Below are 16,413 nucleotides of genomic sequence, written 5' to 3'. Positions count from 1 at the left end.
AACGTAAAGGCCGTGCTGGAGCATTCAGCAGTCATTTGAAAGATGGCCGCTTTAGGCTTTCATCCTCCAGCCAGTTCTATGCAGTGGTGGTCATTTTACACTAGGCTTAATGTTGTAAAACTATATACCCTCTGTCTTTAAGAGAGAAAACTTAAGTGCCAGGTTGGTAAACATTAAAGAAAGAGCCAAGAATGTGAGGGAACAAAGTGCTCTCATTTGCTGTTCTGGGGAATATAAATTTATTATAATCTGCTCTAAGAATGATTTGGCACTACCAAAGAATGATTTGGTAAATATCAATATTTGGAATGTCCTTTTAATTGAGCAGAAGAAACAAATCTGATTGCAGAGTTAAAATTATTGAATGACAATGCTGATATAATTTAGCAAGAAAATAGAATCTTTCAAATTGATATTGTTACTTTTTCCCTTGATAGTTTTTATCATAAATTTCCTTTTGCTTTAAACATTTTCTAAGCCTTTAGTAAAAAACTGAATTTATAGCCACAAGAGATCTTGGCACATTAATGTGAAAATTTACTAATTTTAGAAATATGACCATATCACTCTTCAATAATGTGATTTTTTAATGCCTATTTATGAAAAAGCATACCCTTCCAACAATGCATATCTGTGGTAAGAAATAGGGCTATTGTTAAAATGTTTGTTTCCTAACTGGCAAAGCTGTGTGTCCTGAATTTTTTTTATAGACCAGTTATCTCAAGCATTGCAAAGCTACCAGTGGCTAAGGTTCATCTATATACTAAAATATCTTCCATGCATGTTTTCAGAGTTTGTTTTTCCTTAAGCAGATCTTATCACAAATAAAGTTAATGTGAAAATATATGTGATTTTTTCATTTTGTACTGCAATGATCCTCAATAAGATATCTGAAGTACCTTAGATATATTCAAAAATGCCAAAGCCTGAGGATTTTAAAGCCTAGTGACTGAAGTAGGGTAGATATGTTGAGAGTGTTGTAATTTCTAAGACAGCAAAGTATATACATCATACAATTTTTTAATGATGAAATTGAAATATGACTTATGTAACACTATTATTTTAAAAATTATTTTCAAGGAAAGAAAATTCCCCAAATTTATAGCAAAAGATATGGAGAATATGTATATAGAAGAGTTGCGGTCTTCGGTGAATTTGCTAATGGCCAATTTGGAAAGTCTTCCAGTTTCGAAAGGTGGTCCAGAATTTAAATTACAAAAATTAAAACGTTCACAGAACTCTGCATTTTTGGACATAGGAGATGAGAATGAGATTCAGCTGTCAAAGTCCGACGTGGTGCTGTCATTCACCTTAGAGGTAAGTAGCTTTATCTCATGCTTACCTCTGGCAGCATAAATGAAGCTGCAAAATAATTTCTGTTGACCTTTGCAGTAACTTTTAGAATTTAAAACAGTGTAATATATGTTGGAGATGTTAAATTATTCTTCATTTGTTGGACTCTCAGCTTGTATATGCAAATGAATGCAAATTTCCCTTTAAACATAACAGTATTAGGATTAAATAATAAAATAATAAAAGTTTTAAGGCAAATCTTCTTTATGCCATCGAGGCTAGTGTAAGTTTACTGATAAAATAGGGCGAGCATTGTGGCTCACACCTGTAATCCCAGCACTTTGCGAGGCCTAGGCAAGAAGATCACTTAAGCCAAGAAGTTTAAGACCAGCCTAGGCAACATAGCGAGACCCTGTTTCCTTAAAAAAAAAAAAAAAAGAATTATCTGGTCATGATGGTGCCTGTAGTCCCAGCTACTTGGGAGGCTGAGATGGGAGAATTGCTTGAGCCCAGGAGGTTGAGGTTACATTGAACAGTGATCATGACACTGCATTCCAGCCTGACTGACGGAGTGAGACCCTGTCTCAAAAATACAACAATAACAAAAATTCATTGATAAAATAAGCATCAAAATGCACATGGGTAGAAATAGCAATTCAATATATAATTGAATTCTTTGTAATTTGGGAACTCCTTTCAGATTTTTGGTTAACCTTTCTTTTTAAATCTACTTTACCCATAGGATCATTTTACTAGGATCATATCAAATAAGCCAGTTATAATGCACATTATTAGGTATCATGAATGATGAGAAATAGAGAATTCTTCTTTTTCAGGACTTCAAGTTTTATTACAGGCACAGTACATATTAGAGCAAGAACAAAAGTCATACATTTAAAATTGTATTCTCCAAAACTTCAGAATTTCATATTTTATGCAAATCACTGGAAACTGAAGACTAATACTCTTTGTACAACTTTCTATTGATGCTTTACATATCTCTTCATTGATCATCTATGTATATGGGCTTATCTAGTTATATGTCTGTGGGTTTGTACACCACAACACACACACACACACACACACACACACAGACACACACACACACCCCTGACATCTTTAGTTCCCAGGAGAAAGAATGTATGTGAGGCATTAAGATAAAAGATTATAACATAATAATTAGGAGAGTCAAGTCACCATTTGGCTGAAACTCCAGCTTCCCCTCCCCATAATTTTTATTCCATTAGTAAATAGTAACAATGTGACACTTTAATTCATAGCTCTTTCAAAAATTATATTGAGGCTTATAGCTCCTTCCTTTTATCCTCTCTACTGGTTCCCAGTGCTGCCATTTGCATTTGCTGATTGACAAATAAAAGTAAATACAGTCTTACGAAGAACAGTTTTCAATTTCTTTATTGAAACTTCATTTCCTTAGTTTATGGCAGAAGAAGAAAACTTCTATTTTTATTCTTTTTTCTCCATATATTTAACTCTGAGATACATTCAAACTTGAGGACATCTGCCTCTCACTTTCTTGACTTCAGGATTAATGATTTAGTTGTAGGTTAATAGATTAAACTTAGTGTCATATTAGAACTATGAGGCTTTCTTCTGACTCAAGATTTGATTCTGGGCTTACCTAATGACTTGACCAAATGGTTTCACTACTGGGTTTCTTCTCAGCCTTTTCAATCTTATAACATAAGGATGTCTAATTTGAAACTACACAGCATGTTACCTGTAGAATTTCCTCATCATTCCTGTCTCAGATCTCCTGCTGAGTGAAATACAAAACGTCAACTCTTTTCTATTTTTTAAGACTTTATACAAAACAAAATTCGTCCCTTAATTATAGTATAACTTTTTCCAACAAGAGTTTATCTTATTTATTTATTTATTTATTTATTTATTTATTTATTTGGAGACTGAGTCTCTCTCTGTTTCTCATACTGGAGTGCAGTGGCGTTATCTCTGCTCACCACAACCTCCACCTCCTAGGTTCTAACGGTTCTCCTGTTTCAGGCTCCTGAGTAGCTGGGACTATAGGCATGCAACACCATGCCCGGCTAAGGTTTTTTTTTTTTTTTGTATTTTTAGTAGAGATGGGGTTTTGCCACCTTGCCCAGGCTGGTCTCGAACTCCTGAGCTCAGACAATCCACCCACCTCTGCCTCCAAAAGTGCTAGGATTACAGGCTTGAGACACTGTGCCCAGTCTATAATTTAAATTTATTGATGAAAAAAATAATTTGTAGAGCAAATAACTTTTATAATGTACAAGTCTAGCATTATCTTTATATGTAAATATTCAGAACTAAAAGTTTAGAACATTCTCTTTTCTCTATTGTTCAAAAATCTTAAACGATTGTAATAATTAACTTATGAATTATGTTTTGCCTGTTGAAAACAAAATTAGGCTGCTGAGTCGATGTTTAAGTGATAACTATGAAATGATATTCTGTCCTTTATTGCCAATATGTTTAGGAGGACTGTTCCGTTGGCAGTAGGTTGTTAGAGAATATGAGCTAAAACTTCACTTTTCATGGTCTGAGAAGCTTGCATATTTATAAAATTGTTTTGACATCCTCTGTTGCTATGTCTATCTAAGGCAGATATTTTCCTACTATAGCATTATACAAATCTGTTCTCAGTGTCCACAGTATTTTAAGCAAGAGTTATGTGTCCAGCAACAACGTAAAGTCGTGTTAAGTGACGATGGTGCAGTGCATGTTTATAGGACACCAGAGAGAATAGATATGCCTCTAGTCACAGGGCCTGTGACATCAGCCAAGCTAAAATGAGTAATTATCTCTAGTTCTTTCAGCAAATCTTGCTCCTCAGACCCCATATTTCAGCCTAAGAAAACTCTGAAAGGCAAGCAGTTAATCCCATTTAAAGCTGTCACACTTCATTAGTCAGGCTTAGAAGTGGTCCAGTGGAGGAATCTTTTCTAAGAACTATACTGAGTCAAAGGAATAAAGTGCAGATTTGAAAAACTCTACTCAAATTTCACCTTCTCTTTAAAATTGCTCCCACCCTTCCCTTATCCCACCATACCCTATTCCCTTCCCAAGATCAGTTTTTGCTATAGTACTTACCAACTAACATATAGTTCAGTTATATATTGTGTTTATTGTTAATTATCTGGCTTTCTCTACTAGAATATAAGTTGCAGTAAGGTTCTATTTCTTTCTCTTTCTTTTTTGTTTACTGAGGTAATGAAAGTGCCTAAACAATGCCTAGTGCACAATTGACTCAATAAATACTTATTGAATTAAGGATTTTTATGGTACCAAAAAAGCAGCTGTACAGGATTACTTTTAGGTTTCCCTGTTCATTAAGGCTTCAGAAGAAATATTAAAGCAAGAGATGATCCAATCCACAAAACGCTAAGCTATTCAATAATGTTAAATGTTCAAGCAATACTAGAAAAACAAATGTTGACCTAAGAAGTGGAAAGTGGGGAATGTTATCAGTGGCATGAGTATAGTTGACTTCTTTTTTTTTTTTTTTTTTTTTTTGAGACAGAGTCTCCCATTGTTGCCCAGGCTGGAGTGCAGTGGCGCGATCTCAGCTCACTGCAAGCTCCTGCGGGTTCACGCCATTCTCCTGCCTCAGCCTCCTGAGTAGCTGGGACTACAGGCGCCCGCCACCACGCCTGGCTAATTTTTTGTGTTTTTAGTAGAGATGGGGTTTCACCGTGTTAGCCAGGATGGTCTCGATCTCCTGACCTCGTGATCCGCCTGCCTCGGCCTCCCAAAGTGCTGAGATTACAGATGTGAGCCACCGCGCCCAGCCTATAGTTGGTTTTTTACACTGAATTCTTTCATTGATATTAGGCTAGCAGATTCCATGAGTTTCTCTATGTTTGGTGCTATATGGTTCCCAATTTCACCATACTGCTCAGTGTCATTCTTTTATAAACTACACATGCTTAAATGTCTCCTAACTCTGTGGTCAGCATTTCACCTGGAAGAAAGTTACCTAGTTTCACATTTTATACGTGCCTCTCTTCTTTTTACTTCTAGGACAGCTTTATTTATTTTATCCTTATGACATCAGCTACAGAGAGAATGGGAAAGAGAAGATGAAAAATAGTTCGGTTTAGCTTCCATAGGTCCACTAGCAAGTTTTACTGGGAATTGAAACACTTACTTAAAGTTAGATTAGCTGATGGTCCATGGAATTCTTGGCTGTCTTTATCACTAATTATTTAGGCCAGCTATGTTTTATTTTCCTTTTTGATATCAGATCTGTACAATCACATTGTTTTATTTATACATATAGATTTTTTATCACAGAAACTGTATCTTTTGAAAGTGACAATTCTGCAGGATAAAAGGTTCCCAGCATAGTTGGAAGTATTGTTTTGAAAAGCAGAGTACCATTTCATAAGTAGTATGTTTTAGGAGGTCATGTTTACAGTAGCTTATAGTAGAGGTGACAGAAATAATGTCAAGCAGATGCTGCCTTTCTTCTCTTGCATTTGGGCTATTTAAACACACTGCAGAAAGAGATGCAGTGTCAATAATATTCTGAAACATGAAGCAGTGCTCTTACGATTTCTAGACTTGTGGTACCCAATTCTGTTGTTTCATACATTTTAAATGACCATCAAACATTTTTATTATTAAGAAGTTATTAGAGTAATGGTGGTAAGTCCAAGTGTATTTGCCTTTTAATTAATATGGTTATGTATTTGATTTATCTCAGCTTCTGGTTTTATTTCTATAAGAATCTAACAAATTTCAATATTACTAGCAAAAAACCTGAGTCATTAAAAATGCATAACTTCCTTTGCTTATTTTCTTTAATCAAGATTTAGTATTTCATCCCAATTTCCCTGAGGAGTGTTAGAACAGCTGTGAAAGATACTACTTTTCTCTATCAATTCTCCATTACTTTTCTTGGTCTGTTTTCGGTTAAGTCCTGATTTTGATTCATATGTTGGTATGCATTTCCATGTGAGAAAATGACAAAAGCCCTGGTTGAGGAGGAAAACCTGTTCTGAGTTTGATCTTTTATTTTATTGATAAATAACTGAGTGATCAGTTTCCTATATATTTTATGAAAACAAAATTTAACAAAAACCAAATACACATTTATATTTACAAACATGACTCTTCTCTTGTAACAGAGCTGAAAGGAAGAACACTTTTAAGATGATTTGTTTTTTGAGCCCTTTTGGATCAAAATTCTTATCACGACTCTATAAAAAATGTAATGACTGTAATAAAGTATTACATGATCAGGAACTGATACAGATTATGTTTATGGTAGATATTTTGGTAGCTATGAAACATGAATTTTATTATTATTTGTGCAGATACAACATGGGATCAATGAAGAAATCAATGTACATATATAAATGCATTTTAATCTATTTTATAAATTAAATTTTGAGAATTTAGAAGAGTTCATGATGTAACTTTTGATTGAAAACCTTATGGTAAATAATATTCATATTTGATGTATACATCCAATGAGAATGATAGGTTACAGTGTTTTAAGATTGGCAGCCTCTTCGACAAACATTAAAAAGCGCACATAAAAAATATATGTTGTCCTTTCTCTCAGGAGTTACAAATACATAAGGCAATATCAGTTTTTCCAGTGTACTGAATTAAATTGGTACATATCTTTAATGGATAGAAAAATTGTTTTTACTTACCAAGTTAGTATTAAGATGTTCAGTGACAAATTATAGTTTTCCATTTAATAAGATACAGTCCATAAATTAAACTCTTTTACAGACAGTAATAGTAATCTCAAGTGAATATAGAAAATTTCTGATGTCACGTGTTGATATCAATGAGTTGGTATGATGGTATAAATGTCTGCCATTAATATATACTATATTAATTTATATGGAACTTGTGTGCTGCTGTTATCATCTGCACTGAATTTTCATTTGTGATTCTGCTTAACTTCATGCAGACTTGCCTTAATTTGTTAAGGATCTGAGTTTAAATTTCGTTTAATTCACTACAGCTTATATTTATGACCTTTGACCTTACTCTTATCTGTAGTTGGCAGCAAATATAGTTTCAGTTGCCAGATTTCCTAAAAATATTATTTGCTATACCTTCTATGAATAGAGGTGGATTCTAAAGAAGATAAAAATACCAGTGATGTCAATAAAACAAATTTTTTTTTTCAGTTTTGTCAATCTTCCTTATTCAGTTCATGCTGCTATTTCTGTATATTGCTAAATGTTGTCAACTTGATGCATTATTTTAAAATCATTTTATCTTTAGATTGTCATAATGGAAGTGCAAGGCTTGAAGTCAGTTGCTCCCAATCGAATTGTTTACTGTACAATGGAAGTGGAAGGAGAAAAACTGCAGACAGACCAGGCTGAAGCCTCAAGGCCACAGTAAGCCAGCTGAAAAAAATGTATTGTTGTTGTTGTTTGTTTTTTTAATCCTCCCGAAGAAACATGCTCTATTTATGTGCATAAATGTGTGGTATTACACTCTAAAACTGCTATTTGGCTAGCTTGTCTCAAATGTGTTAGAACTAGTGTGTTCCTTTCTGGATAGTGATGTTATAATTAGAATTTTGGCAGAATTCCTGTGTAGTACAAACAGGAAATCCAACATGCAAATGCAAAGCTAATCATTAGGCAATAAAACATTTATAAGTCATTTCTAAGGAAAGCAAATTTTATCATCATTTGTTATTTGAAAGGTAATACATAATCCTATTTCATTTGTGAGAATTGTATTCTAATAGCCTTTTCATTTTTGTCTGTTACAGTTCTTGGTGATGTAACAGTAGATACCATGATTCTGCACAATTATTTGGAATACTTAGTAAGTGGGCTAGAGAAGCAGTTAATGACTACTGCTCCATAATCAGAGTATAAAGCTGCTTTTTGCCAGCAGTTTGATGTTTCAGATTCTGGCAATGAGTTAATTAAGTTAGTAAGATGTTCTCTTTAACTCATTCAAACTTGAGGACCCATCATGGTCTCTAGTAGAAACAACCAGGCTGGCCTGAGGAATTCAGATGCAATATGCTTGACCTTCATTTGTACATTACCTTTAGAAAACATTTTTTTTCTTCTATTTAATCTTTATTCTAAATATCTTATAGGATTTAGGATTTTTGCCTTATTATAATACCAATATGTGACCTGTTCATTCAAGAGACCTCTGTTGAGATCCCAAATAGGCACTAAAGATATATGAGAAATGTTCATTTTCTTTAGAGCGGGCAGGATAGGGAGATACAGTGGGTTATGTGTAATGGAAGAGAGGTGCTCAGAGTGTTAGGGGGTTGAAAAGAAATAAGTCAAAGCTTCTCATCCTAACCTACAAATTCCTACAGGCCTGCCCTTGACCAATCTCTCATGACCTCTGGGATCTCGCCTGCTCCCTCTGTTCTACCGATCTTCTGCAATTCATCTGCCCTCGACTTCATGCAGTTCCTCAAACACTTATCCACCCATTCCCGGTGTCGCACTTGCTTTCCCCTCTGCTTGTAGTCATCTTCCCTGTTATCTTTGTATAGCTGTTTTCTTGGCATTGAGAATCTCAACTTAACCATCACTGAGAATAATCCTTCCCTTTAACCCAGTGGGAAATGTATATTTTCTGGCTCACCACTTTTTAATTTTTGGACTGTGTTAATTATGTGTTTATTTTGCAATATATTTCCTCCTGAGAAAAGGACAAAACATCTTATCCTATTTAGTCTTATATCTGAGTACTTAGTAGGCATTCAAGTGGAATTTATTAATTAATTGACTAAACTTATTTTTGTGATCTAGTCACAGTATATATTTGGGGGTAATACATTAGTATATTCACAGAATTGTGTAATCATCACCACTATCCATTTTTGAATATACTCATCATCTAAAAAAAAAAACAAAAAAAACAAAACTGTACCCTTTAGCTATCAACCCCTAACCACTCCAGTCTTAAGCAACCACTAATTTGCTTTCTGTCTTTTATAGATTTACCTATTCTGGACATTTCATATAAATAGAATTATATATACAGTCATGTGTTTCTTAACAGCAGGGATATATTCTGAGAAATGTGTCATTAGGTGATTTTGTTGAACATCATAGAGTATACTCATACAAGCTGATATGGTATAAATATTTTTCCTTACATGTATATATTTCATATGGAAAGCTAAATGTCCTAGCACCGTTACATTTTTCCTGCCTGATGTGCAATGCCAGTATCAAGTGTCATATATTAAGTCTGTTCAAGTCCTTTGCCCATTTTTGTTTTCTCAGGTTTTAAGAGTTCCTCTATTTTGGATATTAGGCCTTTATCATATATGTGATTTGCAAACCTTTTCTCTCATTCTGTGAATTTGTTCACTTTCTTGATTTGTATTTTGAAACACAAAATTTTGATGAAGTCCAATTTATTTTTTTCTTTGTTGTGCCTTTGTTGTCACCACTGAGAATTCATTGTCAAACCTAAAGTCACTAAGCTTTAGCTCTATGTCTTCTCCTAAGACTTTCATAATTTTAACTCTTATATTTAGGTCACTGATCCATTTTAGGTTGATTTTTGTATATGGTGTAATGTAAGGGTCCAGCTTCCTTCTTTTACATGTGACTATTCAGTTGTCCCAACACCATTTGTTGAATTCTTTCCTTATTGAATGTTATTTGCATCCTTTTTGAAAATCAGTTGACCATAGACACATGCATTTGTTTCTGGACTCTCAATTCTGTTTTACCAATCTATATGCCTGTTCTTATGCCACTACCACACTTTCTTGATTACCATTGCTCTGCAGTAATTTTTGAAATCAGGAGTGTAAGGCTTTCACCTGTGTTGCTTTTCAAGATTGTTTTGGCTATTCTGAAATTTGATATGAATTTTAGGAAGTTTATCAACTTTTGTAAAGATTATGCAAAGATCACCAACTGAGATTCCAGTAGGGATTATGTTGTAACTGTAGGTCGATTAGGAACATACTGCCATCTTAACAGTATTAAGTCTTCTGATCCACAGACATGGAATGTCTTTCTATGTATTTAAGACCTTCAGTTTCCCTTTCAACAATGTCTTGTAGCTTTCAAAGTAAAAGTTTTATTTTTTGTTACATGTATTTCTATTATTTTATTCTTTTTTATGCTATTGTGAGTGGAATTGTTTTCGTAATTTTACTTTTAAATCATTCAAATTATTGGAAATATAATTATTTTTGTATATAGATTTTATGTGCATCAATCAAGCTTACTGAGCTTGCTTATTAACTCTAAAGTTTTTAGTGGATTTTGTAGGCTTTTCTATGTGCAAGACCATGTCATCTGCAAATACTGATAGTTTAACTTCTTCCTGTCTCATTTAGATTTCCATTATTTAATTTTTTTGACTAATTGTCTCCAGTTCAATGTTGAATAAAAGTGGTAAGAAAAGGCATGTTGGTGGTATTCCTGATCATAGGGGGAAAACATATAATCTTTTATAATTAAATCTGATTTTAGCTCTGGATTTTTAATAGAAACTCTTAGCAGTTTAAGGATGTTCCTTTCTATTCCTAGTTTGTTTACTGTTTTTATAATGAAAGGGTGTTTGATTTTGTAAAATGCTTTCCTACATCTATTGAGATGATCATGTGGATTTTATCTTTTATTCTGTTGATATGATGTAACACATTATTTGATTTTCAGGTGTTAAATGAACCTTGCATTCCTTGCACAATTCCCACTTCGTCATAATATAGGATTTTAAAAATTTGTTACTGGATTTGGTTTTCTGTGCTTTGTTGAAGTTTTTGGCCTCTATATTCATAAGAGATATTGTCCTTGTAATTTTTTGTGTAATGTCTCTGATTTTGTTATCAGGGTAATAGTGGCCTTGTAGAAAAAGTTTTAAGTGGACCCTTCAATTTTTTTCAAAGGTATGAAGAATTTGTGTTTTTTTGAAAGCATTTGGTAGAATTCACCAGTGGAGTCATCTGGGACTGAGCTTTTCTTTGGTAGTAATTCTGTGATTATTAATTTGATCTCATGTTATAGATCTGTTCATTGTCTTTCTTCTTGAGTCATTTTAGGTTTTTCTATTAGGTTGGTGCAAAAGTAATTGTGTTTTTTGCCATTAAAAGTTAATGCCATTAAGTTTTTGATTCATCCAAGTTCTTTAACTTATTGTTACACATTTGATCATAGTTTTTATAATTATTTTTAGTTTCTATAAGGTCAGTAATAGTATTCTGTCTTCCATTTCTGATTCTAGTAATTTGAATATCCTTTCTTTTTTCTTAGCCCGTCTAACTAGAAGTTTGTCCATTAAACTATTTTAAATGACATTTCTAGGATTATTTCTTGGACTCTCTCCTATTTTTCTATTCCCTATTTTATCTTCATTCTGCACTATTTACCTCCTCCTTTTTTTAGGTTTAGTTTGCTTTCATTTTTACCGTGTGTTAGGTGAAAAGTTAGGCTTTTGATTTCAGATCTTTCTTTTTTCTTAATATAGGCAATTGCAACTGTAAATTTCCCTCTAAGCACTGCTTTAGTTGCATTTGTAAATAATGATATAATCTCTTTTCATTGTCATTCATCAAGGTCCCTTTGATCAGCAAAATATTTTGTTTCTGTAGTAAATAGAGTCAATGGAAGAAGGTTCTTAGCTGCAGGAAATATAAACCCCAGGTCCTGCCATGCCACTCCAGTGGCCGAGAGAATTGAAGTCTTGTCAGTCCTGAAACCCACTGGAAGAATACTATTGTACCACCACTTGTTGGGAAGCTCTTTCATGGTCCTTAGATTATTTTATTAGGTCTACCCTACTAATCCATGAGATATTGAGGGAGTGCAACTTCTCTAATAATCTCAATGCCATGTTTTTTTTTCTTCCCCACATAATCTTCTCTGTTTTATTTAGGTATAAAATAAAATCCATCTACTGTAGATTAGATGATTTTTAGTAAATTTATACATTTGTGCAACTATCATCAAAATTCAATTTTTAGACATATCACTTCAGAAAGTTCTGTCATGGCCATTTGCAGTCTATTCCTGCTCCCACTCTCAGTTCCAGGAAACCACTCATCTATTTTCAGGCTCTGCAATTTTACTTTTCCTGGATAGTTTATATAAATGGAATCATGCAATATGTAGTCTTTGTATCTGGATTTTTTTTTTGCTTATCGTAGTTTCTACAAAATCTTATATTTAATTGATACTTAAATTTGGTTTGTGAGACCAATTAACTTTTATCTGAAGTTATGTTATTTTAACACTTTTTTTTTTTTACAAACAGTAAAAGTTTCATGGGCTGTTATTTAATTTTCTGTATATTCATAATGTATTTGAAAGGGCTTCTGATATTGGGGAACAAGTGCATGAACAATATAAGTGAATTAAAATACTTAGAAACCTGAGAGAAAATATTATAAAAAGCCCCCAGTGCTCTTTTTTTAAAATTACTCTTTCTGTAAGGAAATTTGACTAAAATAGCCTTTCTGTGTTTACCCATGAACACTGAGTTAACTTTTTAAATGAATTAAGAGATTTGTGGTATCCCAGGGCAGATTACCTTAAAAATGTATCTCATGAATGCTGACCAACTGCAGCTTTTTAGCAGTGTCATTACTTTCATCCCGAACTCATCTTGCACAACAGGAAAGAGATTTATCTCCTCCATCATCATAGTGAATTATGTCTCAGACACGTTTTCCAAATTTTAATGCTTCAACAGTTTGTGCTTTGTTGGAGATAAATTCATTCTTCTGTCTGATACTAATTAAAGTGCCTTATTTAGTCCATATTTCCAATACACTTAATCAAGATTTCTGGCCATTGCCTATTTCATTCCTGTAGTTCTGATTTCCTGCCAGCAATTAGGGGGAAACAGCGTGTGAGGTTGGTACATAACCTAGGACCTGGGGTCTAATAAACGTGGTATTGATAGACAAGTTTGATTTACAAAGAGTGACGGGGAGACAGTGTAATTTGAGAAAGTTTCATTTTAATTTTTATTTTGTAAAATAGGGAAGGGAGTGTGGATAAACTATATATTTCAGTTATGGAGAAAATTCCTGTTATTTATGGATTTTTAAGTCATCGTTTCACAGTCTCTTAGTAAACCAGGAAGAGTTTTGTATGAATGAGATACAGAGGAATTGTTTCTATACTTTATAGCATTTTACCCTTTCCAGACATTTCATTTATTTTGGTGTTAGCCCATACCCTTAATGATACCACTGAAAAGAAAATGGAGGGATAGTAGGAGGGATGACCAGCTGTGGGGTGGTGAAGGGAGAACAAAATTTATTATGGTCATATAGTAGTCCTAAGTTTCCTTATATGTACTAGTCTTTTATTCCCTCCAAGTGTTAAGTATCCTTTGAGTGCCTAAACAAACACAGGAGCTAGTAATAGCCTATGGAAGGTAAAAATAGATCTTGGTACCAGGAAAATAAGGAAATTCATTATTAAACACAAATAAGGGAGAACATTTAGCATGATATCTAACCTCTTTTTTAATTTTTTCATTTTTTTGTAGAGATGAAGTCTGTGTTACCCAGACTTGTCTCAAATTCCTGGCCTCAAGCAATCCTCCCACCTCAGCCTCCCAAAGTGCTGGGATTACAGGTGTGAGCCACCATACCCAACCTTGAAATCTAACCTCTTAACAAATTTTTAAGTGTCCAGTGCAGTACCACAATAAAATAAAAGTGCACTGATAATCACACTAGGGAATTAAATATCGGTAACATTTGTTAGAGGAAAAAAACAAAAACACCAGGAAGCCACACTGGTGTGGCTTTTGCCACCCCTTCTGTCTCTCCTTCATCCCATAGTGCTGTTTTATTAAAAGCATTTGAAGATTAATGGGTCTCTACTGCCCACCCCCTGAAAGTAATAAAAAGATAAGAAGCAATAAGAAAAACTAATGAATTGTGTGTCATTAGAGAAATGTATTTATGGATATTATGATAGAACATCCTTTTGCCTCATAAAAATGATGGGAAATACAGTCTCCAGTACCAATTTCTAGAAACTTTAAATTCTTAACCAGAATTGTAATATCTGTCAAACTATTGAAAGAACATTGCAGCTACAAATGGAATGCTTATCACGATGGCAAGGTACTGAGACAATGTTTAAGAGAGATTAAATACAGACTGCATATAAAACAAGATAATCTAACCATGCTTTTTAAAAGCATATTAGCTTCCATTTTAATTCAGTAATGTCCGAATTATTTTTGAAGTATAATTCATTAGTCAGCTGTTCTTACAGACTAGAGATAAAATAAAATATGCTACATTTTTGTGTGATCTTTGAAAAACTGTGCCTTCTTTTTTTTTTAGATGGAGTCTCGCTCTGTCACCAGGCTGGAGTGCTGGAGTGCAATGGTGCAATCACAGCTCACTGCAATCTCCACCTCCCAGGTTCAAACAATTCTCTGCCTCAGCCTCTTGAGTAGCTGGGACTACAGGCGTGCACCACCACACCCAGCTAATTTTTGTAGTTTTAGTAGAGTTGGGGTTTCACTGTGTTGGCCAGGATGGTCTCGATCTCTTGACCTCATGATCTGCCCACCTCGCCCACCCAAAGTGCTGGGATTACAGGCGTGAGCCACCACGGTCAGCCAACTGCGCCTATTTTTAATGAACCAAAGACAAAACACTCAAACCATACAAAAGTTTTCTCTCCTCTCATTTCCATCTTCAAAATCATTACAGATTGCTTCTTTTTATATAAATAAATTCACTAGAAGTAACATTTCTCAAGACCGATACTGTTGGTGCAGAACAAAATGAAGCCTAAAGAGATAAGCATTAGCCAAATACAGAAATTTACATTCATTGAGAATTTATTTACAATAAAGGGAGCAATCTGGGGATCCTTAAAATTAGAGGCATCTGAATTAATAAGAAGATATGATGGATTTAGATTCCAGATGTTAGCTGAAGAGCATTCATAAGCTCCAGTGAAAAACAGCATGGAGAAATAGGAACACTTTCACACAGTCGATAGGACTAAAAACTAGTTCAACCATTGTGGAAGACAGTGTGGCGATTCCTCAAGGATCTAGAACTAGAAATACCATTTGACCCAGCCATCCCATTACTGGGTATATACCCAAAGGATTATAAATCATGCTGCTATAAAGACACATGTACACGTATGTTTATTGCGGCACTATTCACAATAGCAAAGACTTGGAACCAACCCAAATGTCCATCAGTGACAGACTGGATTAAGAAAATGTGGCACATATACACCATGGAATACTATGCGGCCATAAAAAAGGATGAGTTCGTGTCCTTTGTAGGGACATGGATACAGCTGGAAACCATCATTCTTAGCAAACTATCGCAAGAACAGAAAACCAAACACCGCATATTCTCACTCATAGGTGGGAATTGAACAATGAGAACACTTTGACACAGGAAGGGGAACATCACACACCAGGGCCTGTTGTGGGGTGGGAGGAGCGGGGAGGGATTGCATTGGGAGTTATACCTAGTGTAAATAACGAGTTAATGGGTGCAGCATACCAACATGGCACATGTATACATATGTAACAAACCTGCAGGTTGTGCACATGTACCCTAGAACATAAAGTATAATAATAAAAAAGAAACTTTTGGAGAAAGATTATAGAATTATGATTAGTAATATTTGTTGTGATCCTGTGACAGTTTTTTCAGAACAGTCTTTTATAGTTATCGTTATTACTTGATTTGGTTTATGTAACAAATTATTGAGGGGTCTAAATTTGGAAGGGCTTAAATAGGAAGCTTAATTCTTACCACAGCACAATCCTCAGGTACTCTAGGATCTCTCTCCCATACCGTCCTTGAAGACATCTTTGCAGATGCCATACCTTTTCTGGTTATTTTAGGTATTGAATAACATGTTCAGGTATTAAATTTTTCAGAACAGTTTAAACCAGGACTTACACATTTCACAACCTTTTTTCTTTCCTTCTAAATCACTCAGAACCCTGTAGTGGGAAAAAGTGACCTTAGTCCCTTTTATCCAGTCTTGTTTTTCCTGCTCATCTAATCTTTCTACAACATTTGTTTAGGGTTGCAGTTGGGAGGAAGGGGAATTAGGCGTGGAATGTCTATGTATGTAGGTGCTTTTGTAGTTCTCTCTTGGTTAGCAAATGCCCTTTGTA

At 34.4% G+C, this 16,413-nt stretch overlaps 1 protein-coding gene across 8 annotated transcripts in view; it reads left to right on the top strand.

Moving 5' to 3' along the window:
* The window catches only part of CADPS2 (calcium dependent secretion activator 2), a 572,739-nt gene that overhangs the window by 258,694 nt on the left and 297,632 nt on the right, over positions 1-16,413 (top strand). For all 8 annotated transcript variants that reach the window (XM_028846226.2, XM_015134824.3, XM_077997218.1 and 5 more), the window contains exons 5-6: positions 1,081-1,317; positions 7,552-7,670. In XM_028846226.2, the coding sequence (XP_028702059.1) occupies positions 1,081-1,317; positions 7,552-7,670 (356 nt within the window). The remainder of the gene's footprint in view (positions 1-1,080; positions 1,318-7,551; positions 7,671-16,413) is intronic.

The sequence above is a fragment of the Macaca mulatta genome, chromosome 3, assembly GCF_049350105.2.
Source record: "Macaca mulatta isolate MMU2019108-1 chromosome 3, T2T-MMU8v2.0, whole genome shotgun sequence".
NCBI classification, from domain to species: Eukaryota; Metazoa; Chordata; class Mammalia; order Primates; family Cercopithecidae; genus Macaca; species Macaca mulatta.
The sequence above is the reverse complement of the archived record's forward strand: the minus strand, read 5'-3'. Positions and strand labels throughout refer to the sequence as shown.